Here is a 24,886-nt window from a genome sequence, read left to right on the forward strand (position 1 = left end):
TCGTTATCAAAAATAATTTTATTGATTCAGACCAAAGCAAATGGAAACATCGAAGAAGAGCAGCGCTTCATCATTCATGGACCCCAGCCAAGAAAACAAAAACAAAACAAATCCCGATTAATCCAAATCCTCGTCCAGTGTGAACATATTCCTCACTCCACTTCAAGAACCAGAGTGGCTATTACGTGGACTCAGTGTGATGTAATATTCAAAGACATCATGTCAAGCTCAAGTGTAATTTGGACCAATGCAGCTCATCTGCTTCTCTCTGGTCGAGTCACAGTTTTCAGCAATAATTTAAGATTCAACACGACTGCTCTGAATCACTCAAAGTTCATTTAACCGTTAGTGCGTTAAAATTCACAAAATTGAGACTGAAATGAAGAAGCAACCAAAACAAACGTAATGTGACTAAATTCTCAGCCACACAACACCGTTAAGGAGGGAATCTGACAGAAAACAGTAACAAAAGCAGTAAATTTAAAAATCCACCAAAAGTGAAAGAAAACCAAACACAGCTGAAACTTATTAGACCACCCAGTACAGCTTTATGCCATAACTAACAGTATTAGTCATTTCCAAAATCATCTGTGTTTCTGTTAATCCGCCAGTTTGTGCAAGCTCTTGAATCAAAATGATATTGGTCCAGTCTTCCTCCCATCACCCCCAGTCAGTCTCTCTTCTCTCAGCCAGGCTCTGCCTGGGGGTTTGTTCCTGTTAAAGGGGAGTTTTTCCTTCCCACTGTCACCCATGTGCCTGCTCAGAGGGGGTTTATCTGATAGGTGGGGTTCTCTCTGTACTATTGTAGAGTCTTTACCTTTATAATATCAAGCACCTTGAAGTGACTTGTGATTTGGTGCTATATAAATAAAAATGAACTGAAAATAAACTCATTGTCATGTGAATTTTCAGATTTACCATTTTACAAACAAAAATACAATAATAAGATAATAAAGCACATTTTCCAATCAAGACACCAAATTAAAGCTATTTGCTTGAATTCCTGCAGAAAAAAAAAATGTTTTGGTGGTTTGATGCTTTACCCGATTAATTTCTGACTCCTCTCTGAGTCCACTGTCGGCTCAAATTTGGGATTAAAAATGTGAATTTAGTTTATTTTGCCTAATAAATGACAGCTGTTAGCTATAAACAAGCTTTTTGACACATTTCTAAAACATTTGTGTTTTCTTGTTTTTGATGACAGGTGATCTAATACATTTTAAGCGCTGTATCTATATCACACAGATTACAGAAAACATTTCAGCTCATACTGGGGTTTAAAGTGGTGACAAAAACTGATTTTCCTTTATTTCATGTAAATATACATCTAAACACACATTTTTCCCACAGTCAGTGTGGAAAGAATGAAATTCCCTGCAGGCTGCACGGAAAATAAAATCATGACTGTCCTGATTTTTTTAAAGTAACTTGCTAACTTTCCCTTCTCCTCGTCTGTAGTTGGACAGAAAATAGTGAAATTCACAGTAAAATGTGTCACTGCAGGTAACATTTAACTGGACAGTTATGGAGGGCAGCATTTTATATTTGTGTGCAGTGCGCTCAAACTTAGGAGACATTAACCAAATGAATGTTAATCTTTGTTATGACTCAGGTGAAATTAGCACACATGTTGGCTCAGGGGACGGAGATTTTAGGCCGCCGTCGTCTGAGGCGGTTTTTGAAGAAAAGGTACATGACCAGAAGACACAGGGAGGACAGGAAATAAAGGAAGACACACAAGCTGATGTCCACTTTCGAGAAGCCAATGGTCAACACGGACATCAAGCGTCCCTTGTGCCTCAGCTCAGCCTCCTGACCAAAGTACTGGCCCGCCACGTCTCGCTTCTGCAGCCGCTTCCTTGGCCGCGCAAAATCCAGATCAAAGCCTGCATCCACTGGTTCCAGACCCACCATCCCCAACCCTGCGCCCAGCTCCATGCCGAGCCCAAACACCGGCCCGGGCTCCTGCTCTTCCTTTCTCTGCAGGCTGCGTCGTTTGACTCGGGTGGAGGTAGCCATCTGCAGCGCCTTGGCCTTGTAGTGCTGGTTGACAAACGAGTCGAGATCCACAATGTCCTCCTGCGGGTCTCTCCTCATTCTCACAAAGCTCGGTCTCCTCCGAGCCTGCTGCCGGCCACGACCCAGCTCCATTTCAGGCTTGGCCCAAGGCGTTGGCTCAGACGATCTTCCTACCATGTCACCTGCTAGTCCATCCTCTTCATCTTCCTCTTCTTCCTCTGCTGCCGTTTCATCCTGTGGGCCTTCTTCCTCTTCCTCCACCTCCCCGCCTTTTTCTTCCTCTTCCTCCTGCTCAGTGGGTTCTGTTTCCAGAGGATGTTTTCTGAAGTCCAAGGCCTCCCTGGCTCTTCTCTCTGCGTGTCTCTCAGCTATGTGAACGACCTGCTGGCTGGCATGTTTCTCCCTCTGTTTTTCCAAAATCTGGCTTTCACTCTCCAGGTAGTCTGATGGGAAAAGGGCAACAAACCCAAAACAAATAAAACATACGTGGTTCTCCCTTCACCAACTTTCCAAAAATTACACTCTATGAATCTAGGACCAAATCTTCTCAGAATCTTAAGATACACAGTTACTAGTTTACACTTAGAAATTTAGCAGTCAGTCATTAAATGCATTAAAAATTCAATTAGTAAACAATGCTGCTTCATATATGTGTAACAGGCATCCAGGTATTGATGAACAGGTACAACATTTTTTTTTAAATTTATGTTTGGATCAGTCTAATTTTGACCTCCCAGTTTGGTAAAGTTCTTGAAGTTCATAAAATGTTTTCAGTCAAACCTGTGAGGATTCTGTCGGAGGAGAAGTAGGTCAACAGGAACTTGAGAACCTCCGTCAGGTTCCACGTGTGCTCCCCGTTGTCCTTTACTGCATGGCAGGCTGAACACATGTCGGGCGGAGGCCACTGGATCTTTGGAAATTGAGGATCTTCACTCAAAGCACCTGCAAAAGAAACAGGGTGAGCAGATCGCACAGTGGAGTTTTAAGCACTTTGTAACTGGGAGAATATCAAACGTGCAACAACAGACAGGAAATCAGGATCAACTATCACTGCAGGTTACATGCACCTCACTGTCAGAGGCCTCAGAAGTAAACTTCACATCTTCCTTCTACATTTATGACCATTTCATTCAGAAAGATGTCCTACACTTTATTACTGATATCCTTTTTATCCCTTTTACAACAAAGAGAAATCTTACAGTTAACGTTACAATGTTACCATGAAAACAGACTTTTTCTGTATTCACACTGCTGACAGAACTCAAGCATTCAAGAGATTTTTAAAAAACAAATGCAGACCGTCTCAGTGGCTTCTTTCACAGCCTCAGAGTCACACTAACAAACTCAGAGACTGTCTGTGGCAGATGAAGCGACTTCCAGTCAGATGCTTCTTCTATTGTTGGTGCACGCTGACAGCAGGATGTAAGTGCTTTGAGGACTGGATGCAATCTGCGCTGAACCCATTTGATCTTGTCACAGTGCTCGTAAAAACTAAGTGCCTATATGCATATGTGTATGTATGTATTTAAGAGTCTATATGTAAATCATCTGTCTGGGTGTGTGTGCATGTAATCTATGGATTGATACTTTTGTGTGCACTTGTGTGCGCGCTCGTATGACAGGGTCTAACAATGATCAATGGGCTTCTGGGATGTCCCAGTGGGAGGGATGGTGAGATAATAGATGTGGCCAAAGTGGACAGCATCCCCACTCATACGCGCACCCACCCACCCGCCCACTCACACACACACACCCACCCTGTTTTCAGGCACCTTGGTGCTCTGAACCACCTGTCTTGTCCCTTTACACCCCTTTGAAAGCAAAGTCCAATCTCCAAATTGAACATGAGACCAAGAGCAGCCTCAGCGGGGAGCTGCCCTTCTAATGAATTAGAAACTTTCTCCTTTAACGTGTTTTCTTTTATGTAGCCGCTGCCCACCAACGCCGCTCATCGCTCACACATCACTCGGCCTTTGTATGCTTGCAAACACACTGGCAGAAGACACGTACACCCACACACAGGGCAGCATCTAGTAATGAATTGCTTGTTGTCACCAGCAGGCCATTGTGTGTCTGAGTGTGTGTGTGTTGGTTTGTGTTGGAGAAAAGAAGGGCGGGGGGGGGGGGGGGGGGGGGGGGTGCAGAGCAGCAGGTCTGTCACTTTACAGGACTGTCAATTTACATCCTCCTGCAGCACCACCACCACCACCTCTACTCCCCCTTCTCTCCACTGCTCAAGATTAATCTCAGTCATATGCATGGGTGTTTGTACTCTGCATACAGTACTTTACATAAAGGATACATCAATTTTACTGTGTGCTGAATGGGTGGCTGTGTGTGAGTGAGAGTGAAGGGGGGCTTTTAAACATTTCAGCAGGTGAGGGTGCACGTGCACATACATCCAGTATGCCTTGCATCTCCTTCCTTAGTCTAATCAGCTCGCCACGTTTGCAGCCAGGGTGACTTTAGCCACAGTAGCCATATCCAGATTGCCACAATAGCCCGTCACAGAGATGTCATCACTGCCAGGCATACATATTCATCAGGTATAAATATGTATTGTTCAGCACGTCAAACTAGCTTCTTCAGCAATAATCCTGCAACCACACATGCTATGCCAGCAGTATGGGGTGCAGGGGTGTGAGTGAAGGGGGCTAATAGTCAAGATTTCATGCTTATTTAAATAATTGGAGAGGAAAAACTCATTTAGGGATTGTTTATTGTATATCAGAGTTTCTGCTGGGGTTGGATAATAAATATCAATATTTCTTGTTTTAATTGAAAAGTGTGAACATGTAGCCCGATTCATTCAGGTGACACGTGCTCTTTATGGAACTACTTTCTGACTTTTGCTAATTTTAGATCATTTCATAGCAAAGTTTTTATGCAATCTATACTTTTATTATGAAATTCTCTCATTACCTGGAAAGATTTTATTGGACAAATATTTTTGGGAAAAGAAAATGTTGCTGAAAAAGTTTAACTTGACATTTTTATTTATTATTTGCTTATTTGTTTGCAATAGCTGCATGTTTGAGTTAGTTTATGCTATTTAACCAAGCTGTCGTCCTGTGTGTGTGTGCGTTAAGTTTACTGGGACGTGCACAACAAGCAGATTCTGATTTGACATGCACTTGTGATTTTGTTTAAAGGGTCACATTTACAGCAAACCTCAGTAGTATTGATGCATCTTGAATAGATTGTGTGGATCAAGAAAAAGCAAACGCGAAAACACCAACGTTTCAGATAAAGGACGTAGCTGTGCTCGCACAATGTCCGGGTAACGACGCGTTAACAAAAACAGAAACTACACAGAAGCAATAGTGATGGTTTTAATAAATCAGGAACATTTTTATGCATCATTCGTTGTTTGTTTTTTTCTCCATTTGATCTTACTGTTAAAAAAAAAGTGCAATATAATTTTAGGGGAACCATCCACAACCAACAAAAACATCCCAGGAGGCAGCTGGAGCCGCTGCAGCAGCAGTGCTCTTCCATCTGTAGAAATGTGAATCAGTCTCAGCTGTTGACAAGCAGCAACAGGACTGAGCTGCCACCAGTCTTAATTCTGCCCGTGCAAGAAGGCCGAGGGCCCTGGGGCCTCTTTGTTGCCAGCTAAATTAATTGTTGGGCTGCTTTACAAATAGCTGCTCTTTCATGCATGGCTGCTTCTGAAAGGAGGGGCGGGGAGGCCTGCTAAAGAGCTCCACTTTAGGCAAAGAGGAGGGGAGGGGTTGAGTGGATGGAGCGCGCTTTCCTCGGGGAGACGCCGCCACTCACTGCAGCAAACGCTGCCAAACCCTCGGCTCCTCCCTCGCTCTCCCCTCCTGATTCGCCCGATTTAACCTCAGTGCCCGCCCCCCCCCCGGCGACAACTTAACCCATACAGAGGAAAAAGGGGAGGAAAAAAAAGGAAGCGTGTGTGGCTTGTGTCATGGTGTTTGCCACCTGCTGTCGCACATTACCCTGGGAATTGTACGCAAAGCGGGCCGGCTCCTGGGGGACGCATCCTGTGAGGATGCTGCACTATTACTTGTCAAGCAGAGGATATGAGTCCCAGGGGATGGTGAGTGGAAAGAGTGTAAGCTACAGAAGAGGAAAGATGGATGCATGAAGGGGGAGGTTAGATGGTGTTTAACTGTCTGAGGAGCCGCGGGGACGGTGTACTGCTGGCCTCTGCTGCTGAGGACACAAGCTGTCCCTCAGATAGAAGAGGGGGCAGTCACAGAAACACAAACAAAAGGCAGTGATTTAACAAAGTAGGCTGTTAATGACCACGCCACGCCTAATAAAATCAGGAACACAGAAGAGGGAGGAGAGACACTCTGTTTAGCACTCGTGCCTGATGTGAAGAGAGGAATTTGCTGACAGAGCACAGCGAAAACTAAAAGATTATATTTAGAAAGCTGAACCGAGAAGGACGGACAAACCTGGAAATACAGAGAAAGTTATGTTCAACATTAGATATGGATTTGATTTGTAGGCAGCAGTAAAAGATATTACTTGATTAAGCAGAATATAAAACCATAATCTGGCATGGATTATGAATGAGGAAGGGCCATTCAGACAACAGTGGGGGTACACTGGGTGTGAGAGAATGGGAGATGGCGGGGGGGGGTCAGGAGAAAATGGGCGAGGTGGAAGCAGATGATACTTGGAGGGCTAAGACGTGGTGACAGCTGGTGTCTGATCTGAGGATCCATCCTTCCTCCCCTCAGCCTCTTTTAGTCATATTACAGAGACTAACTGGACACACACACACACACACACACACACACACACACACACACACACACACACACACACACACACACACACACACACACAAAGAAAGAGGCAAGTATGTGATGGGAAAAGTGGGATGGAGTAAAGTAAAGTTTAAAAGAGACTTACTTTGATCTAACGTACATTATTGCAGAAGCAGCAACAAACCATCAATTTATTTTTAATCACTGATTAATCCATGTGGTCCAGTAATGAAAAATGCAAATATAATGCAACAAGTGCAACATCTTAAATGTGCTTGTTTGTCAGATAAACCACCTGAACGTTTCATTTTATCATCTCCATGTTTAAACAAATAAACTGGTTTTTCAGTTTTTCACACACATCTCTTAAACATTACGTCACCAGTTTAAACACTGGTGGCTTGGACTGCATTTCTCATCTTTTTTTAAATTGTGGGTTTCATACAACTTGGCTTTCTGTTAGTTTATCTAATATTTGTGAAACCATGCTCGCTTTGGCGTGACTCACACTTTTATTTAAAGCCGTGTTACTGTATGTTAGTTTAAGTTAGTTCCACGATAGAAGATCAGAGACATTTTAACATCATTAAAGTTTGAGAGCTGAAAGAGGGAAAAGAAGATTCTACAAAGAAGCGACAGATGACCGAGCCAACTCCTACCTGCCAGTCTGTTGTTGACCACGTTGTGTCTGGACCACAACCACAAGACTGCTGTGGGCAGTGATGTCACCTGCTCCAGAGTCTCTGCTGCCATGTTCTCAAAGTGTCCCGCACACTCCCTGCAGCCAAAGAAGTTGTGGACGTAGCTTCTCATCGCACGCAGCACCTCTTGAGGATCTGAAGGGGAAAAGCAGAGCAGTGCACAATCCTTTAAAATACATTACAATACGTTTAAATTCAACTTTACTGTAGCAATTATTAAATCTGTCATTTCCTCCAAAGTCGCTCACAATCACAGGCACATCTAAATGAGGTCACAGCTGCAGAAACGCACCTGAGCATGCACCTCCTGAAGGTGTGCCAGTGGCAGCGAGGATCCAGCACCCGCTGGATTCCCACGATTACGTAGGAGTCACCCAGAGCTGGGTTAACCCCCATATTGAGATGAATGGGATAATGCAATCTGGAGATTAAAGGCCGTTAACGCTCTATGTGAATGGTGGCCCGGCTGTTGTCTCAGGACTCCAGCAGCCCGCAAACATATTTCCCTTTAGCCGTTTGCTTTTGTCCTCAGCTTAGCAGATCCTTTAGATGTTCACCAATCAGCTGGTGAGAGCACGGACAGGAGCTTTGAGCCCTTTATGAAAATAACGATAGGCCTGTGGAACACACCTTTGATACTGTACGGGTGTATGCAGATATGGATAAATGATGTTTTCTCTGATAGTCAGAAGTGTGTGTTAGTGTGTATGCCGTGGTGGTCTGCGGTGGGCCAGATGGACACCATTTTTGGCCAGTCCATCTGCAGGTCACATAATGGTCTGTAAACCTGGGGATTAACCTCGGTGTGGATGTATCTGAGTGTGCCTGTCTCTGTGCGTACTGAAGGGAGATTAACGTCCCTGCCAGGAGCGGAGCCTCTGGTCATCTGCCTCCTATTTTTATTAACCACTCACATTCCACTAATCTGCAATAATCCCTTTTCACACAAACAATTAGGCTCAATTTGAACTGTTAAAAATAAAAATATAAACTAACTCATCTCTGTCAGATCAGGTCACTGTTGGGAAGGAAAAAGGCCAAACCAGAGCTCATGTGTTTACAAAGCTCTCTCATCCTCAGTCTTCCACTGCATTTTTGACCTCTCAATGACCTTTTAATTCATTGCAACACAAACTGTGTTTGTACCTGAGCCTTTGCTGTTAGCTTGAACAGTAAGAACATGGAAGAGAGTCCACACCCCACAGGGATAACGTCTGAAGTGGGGCTGTGAACCCTGGCAGCCCACCCACCTCACGCCGTCTGGCAGCGTCGAGTTTGGAGACTGAGAGAAACAAAAAGAAAAACAGAAGAAAAATCAAATTACCGGTAAATGTGAAGTAAGGACAGGAAACAAACAAGCTAAATAAAGGAAATCACATTTTCTTTCTCGTTGTTTTAAAATAAAGCAGGAGGCCTAATTTATCATAAACCTGCACGCTGACCTCTTACTCCAGTGAACATGAGATCTGCTGCATCTCTGCACAAACCCCTGCAAACACCTCTGCACAGGCCCGACTCTGCAGATGAAAACGGACCTGAACAAATGATTACTTAACCTCGTGTGGTCACTAGAGCTTCTTGGCAAACGCTATTCAGCTTTTTAGGAAATGTGGGGGGGTTTTCAACAAAAGGGAGACCCATTTTATGATTCTTCAAAGGAAAGAAAGTGTCTTAGTGTTCAGAGAAGCTGGAAAGTATCACCAGGCTTTTCCTCTAAATGAGACAAAACTCTAAAAGTAAAGAGTCTCTCCAGTATCTCGAGATCCGTTCAACTTAATGAAAGCAGCTGCGTGGAGTTTCCTGATCAATGGGAAGTCAATCTCAGGTTAATGGCTCAGCCCTCCACTAATGAACAGAAGCTATCTGCATCTCTAACCACGAGCCACAGTTGAATTCAACAACATATTTTCTCTGACATAAAGTCGTTGCGCTCATTGCACTGCACTGCCATCACTGGCTTGATTGACAGGGTTACTCAGATGTCAATAGTAAAGATTTGGTGCAGAGTCCATTTCCTCCGAGGCGGAGTCTATTCATACCTTCCCATTGATTCATTGATCCATTGATTTGCCTGCTAAAAGCTAATGATGTAAGTAAGTGAGTCTTTCAATTTGTGAGCGGCTGTACGCCGGAGGCACGCGGGCTTCATTCCAAAGACAACAGCACATAGATTTCCAGCTGCATGCGCTAGCACAGAGACAAGCGCAAAGCAGATACGGCAACATCTGGATGCTCATCTTTAAGAGTATTTTTCTACCCCTAAACTTGTACAGAAGGTTTTTTTTAAGATGTATTTTTATGCCCATTTTGGCATTTCTTTGACAAATTATTGTGCTGCCTCTGAACTGATTAAGTGTCCAGACTGACAAGTGACCTTGTGGCTAAGCAGAACGACGAGGCTACTCCCAGCCAGAGGCTCGGACATCAGTCTGGGTGTATTTTGTGATGACCTGCCCTCTGTTCTCCCTGCAGCTGCTCATCTGTCTGCTACTCTCTCCTCTCCCTTCCTTCCATTGGCTGCTTTGGCTCTGTTTGCATTTATGTACTTTCTAAATGTAGTCTGCAAACTACAAACTATTTTTGAAACCAGTAAACGCCACAGACATAAACAACGTTACTACAAATGATTCGGATGCACCAAATTCATTTTAATAATAATAATAATAATGTATAATTTGTCCCTGTCAGAGCTCACCTGTGCATCATTTTCCAGTTTTTCTTTAAATGCTTCGTATGAAATGCGATCTCCAGTCTGCTTCTGTAGCCAGGAGTTTAAATCCTTCAGCAGGTTCGTCACTATAGGACGGCCTGGGAAGTACTAAGGAAGAACAAAGCACAACATATTCATGGTTCGCAATACAAACAAGGAAAACATCTCTACTGAGTTCCAGTAAACAGACTAGAAAATGAAGGGCATTTTGGGGAACAGTTGCAGGTTTGAATCCGTCGATTCATTACTGGAATAAGAGACATATCACCAGTGTTGGTCAAGTTACTTAAAAAGTAATCAGTAACTAATTACTGATTACTTCCCCCAAAAAGTAATCCCGTTACTTTACTGATTACTTATTTTCAAAAGTAATTAATTACTTAGTTACTTTTTAAAAACACGATTTACAACCTGAATAGGTGATAAAGTGATAGATCTTTCAGCCCAATTCTACTTTTTCTGCATAATCCATCATACAAAATGTAATCAAATGGAAAAGTCTCTTTTTAAAACTTGTTTTATTAGTTTTAATCTTTTAACTTTATGCATCAAGCAAAAATTTAATTATATGCAACATTCTCTGACTTGAAGAAATTAGTTTAACATTTAAACCTATTTTCTGCACATTCCAGCTCATAAAATAAAATATTTTTTGTGTTTACACTCAGTCTTTCAAATAGATGCAAGTAAAACACAGCAGAAAATAAATAAAGTCAAAGACTCAGCGGTCCTGTTGCTCTATTTTCACCTGTAAAGCAGGACTAGGGTAGGCGGAGGTTTACCCTGGTGCAGGTGTGCCGCGGTCAGTGGAAGAATCCGTGAGTTTCTCTGTGAGTTTCCCATTACGTCGTAGCTACTCGGTGCTTGTTGGAAGTTTAGGGGTTTTTTTCGCTGTAAAAAGAAGTTTTCTTCCCGCGCACAGCGGACACTAATGTTTTTGTCACTTTTTATGGAATCAAACTCAAAGTAAGGTCAGTACTTCCACGCTTTAAACGCTGCACGCTCATACTCTCTCTGCACTCGATATATGATCCACTGTTGATCTGCACACAGCTGTTGTCACGAACGTTGCACTCGCTGACGTCACTGTCATGAGACGTTCTCGCCAAAAAAAATTAAAAAAAATCACGGTTTTAGTAACGCAGCAACACAGCGTTCCTACGGGAAAGTAACGGTAATCTAATTACCATTTTTGCAATAGTAATCCCTTACTTTACTCGTTAGTTGAAAAAAAGTAATCCGATTACAGTAACGCGTTACCGCCCATCTCTGCTCCTCACTCAGGCTGTCACTGTATATGTAGTTCGAGAACCAGAAATCTCATTTCATGCATGTCACTCACTCTAATTACATTTGTGTTGTTAGACTGCAGTGTAGATTACATTAATGCAATAATGATTCCAGCTGAAATTTAATTGCTTGCACAAAGTTTCTACAACTAATTTAATTCATGTTATGAGCTAAACATGCAACTTAAACTAGAGCCAGAAGAATCCATCTTAAATGAAACATTTGTTTGTATCCATTACATCCAATTCAGCCTGATTCATTAGAACCCAACTCCTGAACATGTTTCTGATAGAGCCACTCACCAGCCAAAACATGTTTTCAAATCAACATCTCAGTTTCAACCAGCAGTAGAAATCCTGCAAAGGTCCGAGCAGCGCTTCTGAATAATACCTCCAGATCATTAGGATTATTGGAAGTCATTGCATGCATGCCTAAATGATGCAGTTTGATGGAAAACACTGCGGGCTTCCCATTTACGTCAAATTTAGTTTTTTGCTGATTACCTTGAAATCTCCAAACACCCTGTACGGCCCCCAGACCCCCCAGAGAGCTGCTACATGTCCAGGTTTAAAACAAAGGGGGAGCACGCAGTCGTGGTTTTAGCCTCAGTGATCAGATTTACTTTTAGAGCAAACCACTTTTATCTCTGTTTAAAAAGAATAAAAGAAGTTTGGCTTTTTTAAAGATAACATTTTTACACCATCTTTAATTATTACATGTCTACTTATAAAAACACCCTGTAGCTCTGGTTTAGAAAGAAGCTACGGAAAGAAAAAATAATGTAGTGATGAAGATGTGACGACACGGGTCTTGAGGCTTCTTCGAAACGCACGTCTTCACCCGGGTAGAACATTTGTTTCCTAATATTTTACAAAAGATTGTGGTTTAAGGTTTGTTCCTGCTCAGCACCTTTAAAGAATTTCAGTAAATGTGACAAAAGCCAAGCTTGAGCTTCTTCATTCATTAAGATCCATTTCCTAAGCCACTAACAACCACTTAGGTGTTCCTCACTCGGGCTTACTCCTCACGTCACCTTGGCAACAGGCACAGCTGTAAAGAAACGTGACACTGTAACTAGCAAAGTGGGTAAACGAAGCGGGAGAGGAAATCCAGCTGATGGGTGTCTGAGACCAGTGATGACAGCCTTAAGACACACACAGAAAACACGTCTGCCCGGTGACTGTCAGACAGACAAGACCGCTTTAATAAACTTTGGCTTAATGTGCTTCCTATTCTTACATTAAGCCTCTCTCTGGAATAGGTTATGATAACGTCTCGTTTCTCAGAAACAGACACAGCAAGTAAAGCTTTTTTCCACAACTTATCCCGTTTTTACGAACGCACTGGGCCTCTGGAAGCAATACGAGGCAAGAACAACAAAGCAGGGGAGGATGTGTTCATGGGAACACGCCTGCATATAAACACACACTGATCTGTGCGTTACTCCCACTTCATCAGACCTGCTGCGATGTGCTAAGAGTCCTGCTCCAACACATGTGTCCCTTACATAAAGCACTAATAACTGAGCACAACCTTCCACTATACTTTTTTCATAATCCATTAATAGACAAGTTGACTGAGTATACAGAGGTAAACGGAGGGTTTTCTGCAGTTTCAGAGTTACTTGTTAAGTAATTTATTGGTGTTCATGAAACTCAGATCTCCAGCTCAAATAAAAAGCTGACATCATGCGCAGGTTTGACTGACTTATAAATATATAATTACAAATAAAGAAACCAGATGAATCCTGTAGCCTGACAGCTTTGAGCGGACCGACCGACTCACCAAGCCCCGCCTCCATACACACGTACACAAAGTTGGAAAGTTGGGATGTGAAGAGCAGCACAAAGGCTGTTTGCTGCTCCGGAGGCACAGTGATAATAGGTTTAGGTGTGGATCCGAGGTCTGAATGCCAACTGGTTGGAAAAGCTCATTAAACAGCCATATGAATTTAACCAGAGGAGAAAAGGCAGATGTTTTCCACTAATGCGTTTAGGTCAGCATCACCAAGCAGCCCTATTCATGAGCTGTGCAGGTTCGGTAATCGTGTGAAAAGAAAATTTAAAAAGGAGAAAAAAGAGACTCAGACGGTTTCGGTTTGCTCACATTGATCTAAATAAAGCTTCATCCTGCCTGCCTGGTTCACAATCAGTCAGTTTTCACCAACAGCTGCTTAAAGTAATGCAGGCAACACCGCAGCATTTAACAAGTTTCCTTGTTTAAAAAATGTGTTAATTATTAAACTAAAATGTCATTGTGTGCTTTTTCTTTTTCACAGCAACAGTAGGCTGGCATCAGGAGAAATTATACTGGCAATATATTAACAAAATAAAACCATTCAGCTGACAGGACGATTAAAATGATTCATTTATGGATGAAATTCTGAATGAGGGACGCCTGCTGATTATTGATTTTCTTTTGCTACTACTTTTATGATCTCTGCATCTCTCTGCTCCAGAGATCTTCATCTGTATCTGTCGCTGTATCTGCACAATGTGCACAAACACTTCACCCCCTCCTGCACCCATCCCAGTTGGACCATGACAATCCCATTCACCCTGGCAATATGTCATTCCTGATCCGATTAGTATCAGCAGCACTTGAGAAACCGCAAGCTCCTTGTGGTGAGGGTCCTGAGAGGGAGGCATCTGTTGGCTCTAACAGGGGAGACCAGGCCAGGCCGGGGGTGGAAGCCAGGGGTGAAGGCCCTCGGTAATCTACTGCAGACACGTGCCCGAGTGGAAACCAGAAAACAGCAGCCTCATCCTCACACACACACACACGCACACAAAATACATCAAAGCGAATTGACAAATTCTGAGGGAATGCTCATTAAATCTGTAATATGATTCATAATTATCTGGACAGCTAATTTTAAGAAAAGCCAAGGCAATCTTGGCAGCAGAGGCACTTTTACACATTATGTCCTGGGCCGTGGCGTGAGAAGGCAGACGTCCGTGTTCCTTTAAACTAAACCCCTCCTCTTAATTCTTTGTTTTATTCCTCAGCCCCTTTGTCCCCTCTGGGCTGAAGGGCTTCTTTCGAGAAAAGCAGGATAGAGGTGTAATCCTTAAAAACCTCGCTGTAATGCTCTCATGCTTCCCAAGATCCACTTTTTTAATCCTCATATACATGTAGAGGATTCATAAATCCGGCTCCAGCCTGACAAGATAGTAAATCTAGTAATATTACGACTGGGTGCAAAAACGCTGCCATCTACAACATGTGGCACAGAGATGTGATGATTGTATGATTATGGAGAAGAAAGAATTCATGGAAGTGTGATTCTTTGACAAAGCAGACTAATTAAAAAAACGAATCCAGGAAAGAAGACGCTCAGGAGGCTCAGGACACAGTTATTTGTCTAATAAGAGTCAGTTTTATATATTTATTGGTTTTCTTGTCTTAGTTGATGAAAAACAATCATTAGAATCACTTAAAACTATAATTTTCAGACTTTTTAGACAATTAACTGGATACGCAGAAGAATGACAAATGAATATGCTGATTAAATTAATACTGAAAGCCTTACTTGTAGGCACACGTGAGCCTGTGCATGGAGCTTTCCACTCACTGTGTGGTTCAGCTCACATTAAAGAGTCATGATTAAGGAGCATGACAGCAGAGTGAAATAACACTGACATTAAAGGTCAGGCCATCGTGAGTCACTTTCACTCTAATCACATGACTCACACGTGGCGCTCAGGTGTTTTTGTGTTTCGTTTTAAACGTAGCGCTTTAATAATAAGGTGCAGAGAACAGTTTGAAAGTGAGCGATTTTAGACGAATCAAAAAGCGAGTCAAAGATTATCCAGCTGGCTGCACTGTAAACATGACCTGCAGGCATTTCCTGCGCTCGTGTCCAACCCGGTCTCACAAACCACGACTAACAGCGAGTCGAGTCTGGCTTAAAGCATTCTCACCATGCAGCGAGACCTCTCAGTCAAATGTCAATAAGGGCCGTCGAGTGGCGGTCGGCTGTAACAATGACGCCCTCCTCAGCAACACAAAGCCCCGCTGGGCTGCCGCTCCATTCTGGTAAGGGGTGGGGGCATGCTAAAAATACCACTGGGACCTGCTGCTATTCACTAAACAAACTGGAGCTAATAGGAGGCCACAGTGCTCTGCCACACACACACTGACGGAGATGGCTCTCTACGATGCCTCCCTAGAGAGCGAGATATAATCAGAGAGATTGGTGGCGGACTAGGGCAGTGAAACAGGCTGGTCTGTAGCCAACAGGAGCAGGATAGCAGGTCAGGCCTCATCATCACAACATGTTTGCCTGGCTGGCTCACTTCACACAGAAAGGATTTAGCAAATAGAGGGGTAAGAATGCAGCCAAAGGCAGGGCGGTAAAAAGAGTGGAGACACTGAAATATTTTGGAAAAACAACAACAACAAAAAGGAGGAAAGGGTAACAAATGACAATGAGAGACAAACATCACTCGCACGCACCCACAAGACTGGCATGGTCACAAATATTTACAGAAATGCTTGTGTGAAACCACAAGCAGGAAGACAGCATGAGCCTGTGGGCAGCAAGCACCCTGAGAGGCACCATCAATGCCCACCAGAGTCTTTGGACTTCTGCTCTAGTCGGTGCCATTCACTCCGGCTTTCTGACACGTTTGTGTGTTTATGAGTGCGCATACAAACAACAGCACGCACAACAGGATATAACTGTAACAAAGTGACGGAGACCAAAGTTAATAACGTATGCGAAGGAAAACAAAAGCCAAACGCTGGAACAGGAAAACTCAAATCTGCAGCTTTAACCCACATTCTGCTGTCTCAATCTCCACCTAGTGGTGACCTGCTGCAACTGCAGGACTTGAGCTACAACATTGCCTGGTGAAGCAAGTTCATGTTCAGCAGATTTGCTAAAATTGATTATTTTTAGTTTATTTAGTTTATCAATATCTAGAAACAAACAGTTTTTAATGCTTTTCTGACCACAACAGTTTTCAGTAGTCAGTATACGTCAAGATAACAAATCCAGTCAGACAACGAGGAGCAAACTGCTTTAAAAAATACAAATCTGCTGTTTTTTGTACTTGCTGTGTCTGAAAGTTCTGCTAAGTGTACCTTGGCCAAGACAGAGATGTAAGCCTTGAGAGAAGTCAGTGCCCGCCCTTGGAAAACAGACTGAGCACCCAGCTCAACGCGCAGGGAGTAGTGCAGCGTTGACTCCAGGTCTGCCATATACACCCTGAACCTGAGTGCAAAAAGCAAACAATCACATCAAGGCGAAATATGAGTCAGTAAAGATGTTTGTGGATGTTGTGTCTCATTCATACTTGTCGTACGGTCTCCAGGGATCCTCTGTGTTGTTTTTAAGGAGTTCGGTGGAGACTGGTGGAGGCTTCCCTGACCGCACCACCCCCGGTAGCCTCTGGAGGGCATAAGAGTAGAAGGCACGAGCCTCAATGTCACTGTGGGAGAAAGGGAGAAGTGAGGCCATCACTTACACAGGTTAATACAGGATGTTTTCAGTGTGAAAGTGCATCTGTGCAGAGACGTGCACACTGAGAAATGCAACAATCACACCTGAGTAACATTAACGTGTCCATATCTGCAGCGAACCTCAAAAAGCAGTTTTCTGTTTCGTTTTTTATTTCAGTTTCAATCTTTTGTCTCAGCAGTCCAACGCCATAAAACCCTTTTTACGACCTGTATTTTTCACGGCCGTATATTTTACACACTTACGGGAATGCATTTTAAATACTAGGCAGATGGTGCCAGGGTAAGTAGGAGAGAGAGGTATGGCTGATCATTTAGGCATGTGATAACCCTGCAACCACAACCACTAAAGCGCTCACCACCCTCCATCCCTCACATCCTCCCCTCATTTTCCTTCTCTCCTTGTCACGGACGGAGAGAGAGGGAGGGTGAACGAGAGAGGGAGAAAGAGCGAGCGAGAGCATCGTAAAACTTGAACAGGATGGTAATAAGGAGGATGGATACTCGGGGCCAACGCTTACTCACACCAGCCTGGGACTCAATTACACCTGCGTGTGTGTGGGAGTGTACAGATGTGGAGGGGAAGCCATTCATCCAGCGATCCCCAGGGCCAGCAGGCAGGCAGGCAGGCATCAGGGTGAACTGAGGGGGAATGCATTCACCTGGGACCAGCACACATTACATGCATGAAGGATGTGAGACGCCACCCGCACGCTCGCGCGCAGACACGCAAACACAGGCGCACACCACTGTGCTCTCCCAGGATCAATCAGACATTCAGCGATGATGGGAGGCCATCTGTCGCCGTGTGTGGCTGGGGCTTGTTTGGCAGGTGAAGCCAGAAAAGCAATGGCATTGTTTTCATGCAAGAAATTAAAAAACCTCCCTTCTGTACAGTGATGGAGATGAGGGGGGCTGGAAAGGGGAGAGATGGAGGGTGAATAAATAAAACAGCAATAAATCATTTCCTCTTTGCATTTGTCAACTAAAAAGAGTCCTCTTTGCATGCCAAGTTATTGAAACAGCCAAACAAAGAGGCATAAACAGCAGATGAATTTGCAGGGTGAGGAATGATCAGCGCCGCTTTATGATGGTGAATAATGGAGTGATTTTGATGCTCTGATCCCATTAAGAGGCCAGATGTTTAAAAATATTCTCATGAATAGCGTTCAGATAATGAGAACACTACCAAGCTTTTCGGAAGAGAGCGGTGCAGCCGCGTGTTGAACAATGACAACCAAAGGGGAATAAACTTGGTGTTTGTGCAACTCTGACCCAGTTTGAAAGGAAAGAAAACAGGTAGGAGATCCATGCAGGGCACGGACCTTCTAGTTCCACAATATTCACGAGGTGGCAGATGTTTCCACAGCCAGCGTGAGCAATGCATGTGCTTCTCTCAGGCTCACTGCCTCAGCTCAGCCATTCAAAAAGAACGGCCTCATTATAATAATGCAGAAATCAGATTTTTACGTTTTGTGCGCCTGTTTCACGTTTCATTGCTTTGGGCAAGGAGCAACTGTGTTGGACTGAGAAACAGACATTTCTACTGGAGCCTTAGACTTTCTTACGTTCTGTTAGTGCTTAGCCAAGGTTACTGTCACATTTTAGCTGGCTGCCTCCACTTATGTGTTTACATAGTGTGGTCGGTTTTATAGTGGTGCTAAACTGGTGGAAACTCCGCCCGCGAGCCTGCACTGGTGCTCACTGCACTGGTGCTCACTGCTACCCTCTTTTCTCACCTGTATTCTCCTCTAGTAACTACAGCGACGCCAAAGCGCATGAAGGACACGTCGTACAAAGACCTGTAACTGCCCTTTTATGTTTGTGCTGTACAGTCCAAAGTTCTGCCCACCCACAGAGATGTTTTCACTTTCTGGCCGATTCTCACGATGTCCAAGAGTTTATACGGAAACAACAAGGTCACCAAATAATGAACAATAACAAATATCAGTCAGAAAAATCAAGGAAATCCGTGAATAACAAGGTTGATTAGACAAACTGAGTAAAAACATTAGATAAGGAGTGTGTGGGTTGTTTCAAATATTTTGATTTTTTTCCATAAGATCATCAGTATTATTATAGAGCGTGCTGAACGCCCTTACATTTTCCTTATACTAGAAAAATGTGTTTATAAACTTTATTTTGTCACTTTTTCAAAAGCAGTTTGACATGCAGTAGATACTGTAAAGACTCTCACACTCTGAGTCTGGTGAAGTTGCCTCCAGGATAATAAAGGTAACAGGATGGAAACTCTGTGACGCCCAGTTTGGTCACCAGGCTTTCCTCAGTGTTCAGGACCCTGCGCACCGCAATGCTGTCAAACTGTAACAGGTCCAGGGTCACCTAACGTACAAAACACACACACACTTTACCTCGCCATGTTTCATAACACGGACCTATTTAATGTTAATACGCCGCCGTTTGACAACAAACACTGCGAGCGTTTCAGTCACATCTCCGACGTGTTACCTCTCGGCCAACGTACGACGTGGCATCTTCAAAGATGAGAGCCAGGTGTTTGACATCGTTCGTCTCAAAGAAGACGTCGACCTCCATTTGGCTGGGGGGGGGGGGGGGGGGGAGGGAGAGGGAGAGACCCACATCTGACTTTTTAAAAATCAGCAAAGATAAATAAAAGTGAATCATTATGTGTCTAAAGGTCATAATAACAGTATTTAGGGTGCAGAATGGTTTGCGTGTGTTTAATGTGTTACATGCTTTTCAAGAATGTAAAAATAAACTAAATGAAAAACACAAACAAAAACACCACCTTTCTGTCATTTCTCTGCCTCCACCTAAAATACTAAAACTTTACAACAAAATCGTCTCCACCTGTGAAAAAATAAATAAAAAAAAATTCTTTTTTTGCTTAAAAAACCCCAAACAAAAAAACCAACTGCATTTCTGAATTTCTGCTCTAACATGACGCTTTCACTTTAAACCCAAAGAGAAAGACTTCCTGGGCCTTCCCCTGCTGAACTATGTGTGCTTTAGTTCACATGTCTGTATGCGTGTGTGCCATGCGTAGGCACCAGGGCGGCCATGTAGTAATAATGAGCTAATGGGGAGTCTTCTGAGTCAAACTGAATTTGTCATAAACTTTAGAAATCAACTTTTTTAACCCCTTATTTAAATTTAAAGTGAACAGTTCTTTTTTTTTTGCTTATAGGAACAATTCTGCAAACAAAACTACAAAATCCACAGAAAGTTGAAGATATGAATTAAGTTCAACAACAAAAAAAATAAATAAATAAAATACACTGGGAACATGACAGATACTGGAAAGGCTCAATTTTAGGTGCATACACAATCGAGTAAGAGGACAGAAACGAATTCAAAACAAGTTATTTTATGAAGGCAGGGTAACAGGAACTGCAAAAGAAGAGCGAAAAATATTGAAATAGAACCCGTTTTGTGGAAACATGTTTTGTATGCTTGTAAAAGTATGGGACGTGTGGAAATACATTTTGTGGATGTTATTGTTGTAAAATTAAAGTTATAAGAATCTTTTATAAGTTGCTATATGCGCATTAATTCCTTCAGCTGGTCGTTTAAGCCCCTTGGTAGGTGGTTGCTAGGCAACACAGAGACATCATAATATCATATTAGATGAGAACCCTCGAACCCCTAACTGTGTAGGAGTTACTGCAGATACATCAGCTGGCTTCAGTCGTGAGTGATGATTGAACAGACGATAAGACTGCAACTGTAAAACTGCTGATAAAAATAAGTTTATAGAAACTAGTGTTTCTGCTCGTGTGTTTACCTGGTGGGCTCCAGTGGGGGGCAGGCAGGGGGCCAGGGTTCACCGTGGGTTTCCAGTTTGTCTAAGATCTTGTGACGGAGGTCTTGAACATTACGGCTAAACTCTAAAAATAAATAAATCAAAAATGCAAAGATTTTATTACAGATGATCTTAAACTGACACAAATCCGTATTTACCAAAACATCAATACAAACGAGTCCAAAACAGGTAACTGTACTCTTAGGTTGGTGAAATAAATGATGCACAGTGGATATAGAACACGTTTGAGCTAAACCAAGACAAAATAATTAGAAACAAAGGAGGAAGTTTGAGGGTTAAGCATATTGAAATAACACCATGACTACACAAGACAACTTATGGTGGTGTTTCCAAGAAAACAAGCTGAAGGCTCGGTGAGTGTCCTCTCTGTGTGTAATACCTCTAAAAGGCAGTCCTTCATAATCAGGCTTGGAGTAGGCATGGAAGAACTGAGAAGAGAAAACAAAGAGGGAGGTCTCAGTTAAGAAAAGACGAGAGAGAGAAGTGAGATGTGATCAGACGGGCCTCACAGCTACGAGTGAAGCAAAGTCATGTTCTGTAATATCTGATGGGGGGGGCAGCCCTCCTCTTGACCTCTTCCTGGTTAAAATGAGTAGCAGATGTTAAAGCTCCAGTGCAAGTTCAAAACAGAAGGAGCTCTTTGTTTTATTGGCTTTTGATGCGTGAGCTTGAACACACTCTGCTGACTAATCAAGTATGAGTGCAGATGTTTGAATTTCTGCGATGTGGCTGTTGATCATGCAAACGTTGCATGTGGCAGACTGACGAGATACTGCAGCTAATACAAGAATAACGTTTTCAAAATGACTCCTTGATGTTGAGACTACTAAAGGACAAACTACACAAAGTATTGTTTGTTTTTATATACACACTGTTTTCATACTGCCTTAAACAAATATGCATAATTACAACAGTATTAAAATCTAGAACAGGACCCGTGAATATAACAGTGTTTGATTCAAAGAGTAAAAAATGGGACCGTTACTCATGCAAAGGTTTAACCATCATCTGCAGAATATGATCAAATCTTTGCATCACTGCTGGAAGAGCTGAGAAGGAAAAGCATGGACCTTCATGGGATCCATCTCCATGTGCCACCCCTGCACGGGGGAATGTGCTGGACTCATTTCTAAACAGGATTCATTAATGCAAACACGGCGAGCAGATCCCAACAAGCTGAATGTAGGACAACGAGTATGTTTGTATAACACAATTTGCAGTTTCTGTGATAGTTTTCTAACAGTCATGTGCTACTTTTTTTTTTTTTTACCCTGTGTCTGATAATCATCTGCTTTTGTACGCTCGTACACTGACACGTCATTATTTCCCCAGTGCAAAACTGAAAACAGAATAGAGAGGGGGAAAGACAAAAACACTGAGTAACAGTTGTAGGTTGTGTCAGCCTTTATTTTAACAGCATGTCTTTTTCCTCTGTGAAAGTTTCCAGCCTCTTCTAGTGAAATATGCACACCTGTGACTTCAGCACGAGCAGTGAAACAGTGACAGTCTGATGATGGTCTCTCGTGCTTTCGTTGTAGCTACTGAATAAAAGCCAGACTTGGTAAAGAGTCTATTTGACAGTGTTTACTTTTGAAAACTAGAACAAAATCTAAATGTGGGACATGGCCTCAGTATGTGGGACAGGGGGTGGGAACGAGGGGTAGAAATGCTGTGTGCTCAAATCTAAGGGGGGGCTTTGGTCACCCTACATGCAAACTGTTACATAAAAGCCATATCAATGCCCAACCATGTGAAACTGAGGAGTTAACAACAAACTGCCTTTTCAATTTCTTTCCAACTTTCTTATGTCTGAATAATTGTGATTTAATTTATTCGGAGAACTAAGTTGTTTACTTTCTTTATGTTCTCCTTTGTGGATCACTGTAAGGATCTTAACTCCAACTCATTGTCAGCGTGCTGTGGTGCAGCACCTGGAGACCAACTACAGCTCTAAGCTTAGTCAAGGGAACTATGGGAGTCAGGTTCTCCTGAGAAAACCTGCAGGAGCAAAGAGGGGTAAAAACAAGCGAACCACACAGAAACATCCTGCCACTCAGGGGGTCCGAACATGAGACTTTCCTGCTGTGACAAGACAGTGAGCCACTGTTTTTGGATGCCTAATTCAGCCTCTTTTTCATATAATCAGCAGCTTTAGTGGAAAGAGTGAATTTCCACACAACACTCATCATAAAGGAAGAAACAGCCATGCAGACAGTTCATATATAGCATACGACCTTTATTGTGGGGTACCCTCGGACTTTGTAGGTTTTGCAGACCTCCCTGTTCTCCTGATCAGCGCAGTCTACAGCTGCCAGATCCACAGCCGGCTTCCACTCTGAACAGACATCAAACAGAGGGAGACAGACCCACAGTAAATATTTATTTACAGTCTACTTTGCTGTGTACAGTCCATCAGCACTGGATGGGGCCCCGAATTAGTCTCGATCCATGAATCAATATAGAAGGTACGGCTTTTAGGATAAAAACTTCTAGCTATAAGCAAACTGTCAGCTGCTACAGGTGAGCAGCATTTTCCTTTGATATTCATTTTAGAAACTTTGCTTCACGAGCAGGATCGTGGGAGTCCACACACCCGACAGAGGTCCAAGGCTCATCCGGTGCTGCTCCCAGTGTAAAATCATTACATTGCGAGCATTCCTAATCCCTCCAAGGCAGGCCGTTTGATAGCATGCCAAGCCATGGATGCCACTGTGGACTGCGAGTGAAAGCACTGGACTGAAATACCCTGTGACTGTGTTGGGCCCCAGCCATCATCAGAAACTTCGTCCTTAACCATCATCCTAATTATATTTGCTCGGATGCTTCTGTGAGATTTTCGTTGGCAGCGGCTGCAGGAGCAGCTCTGAGTTGGAGAGGACGTGAGAGCAGCGAGCAAAATAAAAACACTTCCATTAGATCTCATGCTCTAATTAACAGATGGAAAGTGCAGCTTGGTGTTCTCATCATTTCCGCGCAGAGATGAAGCTCGGGAAATATTTAAAAAGACTAAATTATAGATTTTTTTTTATCCTTAAAATGTTTAGCAGAAGTTTCTTTTTAAGGCAGCGAACAAGACCAGCTGTGCAAAGCTGGAAGTGAACACAACGAGAGTCAGAATGACTGAAAGCTTTCAAATGTTGCTGCTGCTCTGTACACACCTTTAATGTCTCTGGCCAGGGCTTTGTACGTCGGAGAAAAGGCGACACAGTGTCCGCACCACGAAGCGTAAAACTCCACGATCATAGCAGCTGTGGAGTTGATCAAAATAAACTCCACATTTTCCTGAGTTAACAACACGATCTGGTCCGAAGCCGTGTACAGTCCGGCCTCCGCGGACGGAAAAAGGAGGCACAAGCACAACCAAACCGCAGATGTTGCCATCTTTCTGGGATGTGTTTGTATTTCTTCACACCGAGACGTGGCACGGCCGGAGCGCCGCGCCATCTTCCCCCTCCGAGCTGCTGCTGCTGCTGCTGCTGGAGCTCCGAGTCGTCTCTCTGAGCGCACACACTCACTCCGCTGTCACAAAACTTGTCACAACTTTTTCTGCCTCTGCTTTTTTATGCCCACCGGGCTTCGTGGGTCCTCCCCCTGCCGTGCAAACCAAAAGTGCCATACAAACAGCGCAACTCCGCACGATCGCCCATTTGTCGTCACTTTAAACGCACGCTAGAATAAGATGAAACTATTAATTCATGACGATTTAAAGTCACGTGCAGGACACGACTCTACACAGGAAATGTCATTTAATGGCTGTACAGACTTTAACTGCGAAGTGATACGCGTCCGAGCACACGTTTAGTTTTATGTGTTTAGTTTGTGGTTTTCTGCAGAAGATACAATTTTGTGACGAGACAGAGTTTTGCATTTTGAGGGCAGGTGTCCTTTAACAGAACAGCCACAGAGACACAATATTCAGTTTATTTCCAGCTTTTTATCTATAACGCAAACACACTAGACTAATGAAGAAAGATCCCTAACAATAAAAAAAAAAAAAACCACTCTTTGAGGAAGCACTGGCAACTGTGGGAAGGAAAAACTCCCTTTTAACAGGAAGAAATCTCCGGCAGAACCACGCTCAGGGAGGGGCCGCCTTCATAGACTCACAAAGACTACAAAGTTATGAAATCAACAATGAATGGGAGCAGAA

At 43.2% G+C, this 24,886-nt stretch overlaps 1 protein-coding gene across 1 annotated transcript; it reads right to left on the minus strand.

The window, feature by feature from the left end:
* On the minus strand, positions 1-24,396 carry qsox1 (quiescin Q6 sulfhydryl oxidase 1). Its single transcript, XM_082523371.1, has 13 exons — positions 23,895-24,396; positions 22,971-23,071; positions 21,116-21,164; positions 20,698-20,800; positions 19,401-19,491; positions 19,129-19,274; positions 16,769-16,903; positions 16,557-16,686; positions 10,164-10,286; positions 8,615-8,750; positions 7,427-7,603; positions 2,800-2,961; positions 1-2,462 (listed from the first exon to the last, which is right to left on the minus strand). The coding sequence occupies exons 1-13, from the start codon at positions 24,178-24,180 to the stop codon at positions 1,636-1,638; spliced, it is 2,466 nt and encodes an 821-aa protein (XP_082379497.1). The 5' UTR covers positions 24,181-24,396; the 3' UTR covers positions 1-1,635.
* Between the last annotated feature and the right edge of the window lie 490 nt (positions 24,397-24,886).

This window comes from Aulonocara stuartgranti (assembly GCF_965226115.1).
Source record: "Aulonocara stuartgranti genome assembly, chromosome: 23".
Lineage (NCBI taxonomy): Eukaryota > Metazoa > Chordata > Actinopteri > Cichliformes > Cichlidae > Aulonocara > Aulonocara stuartgranti.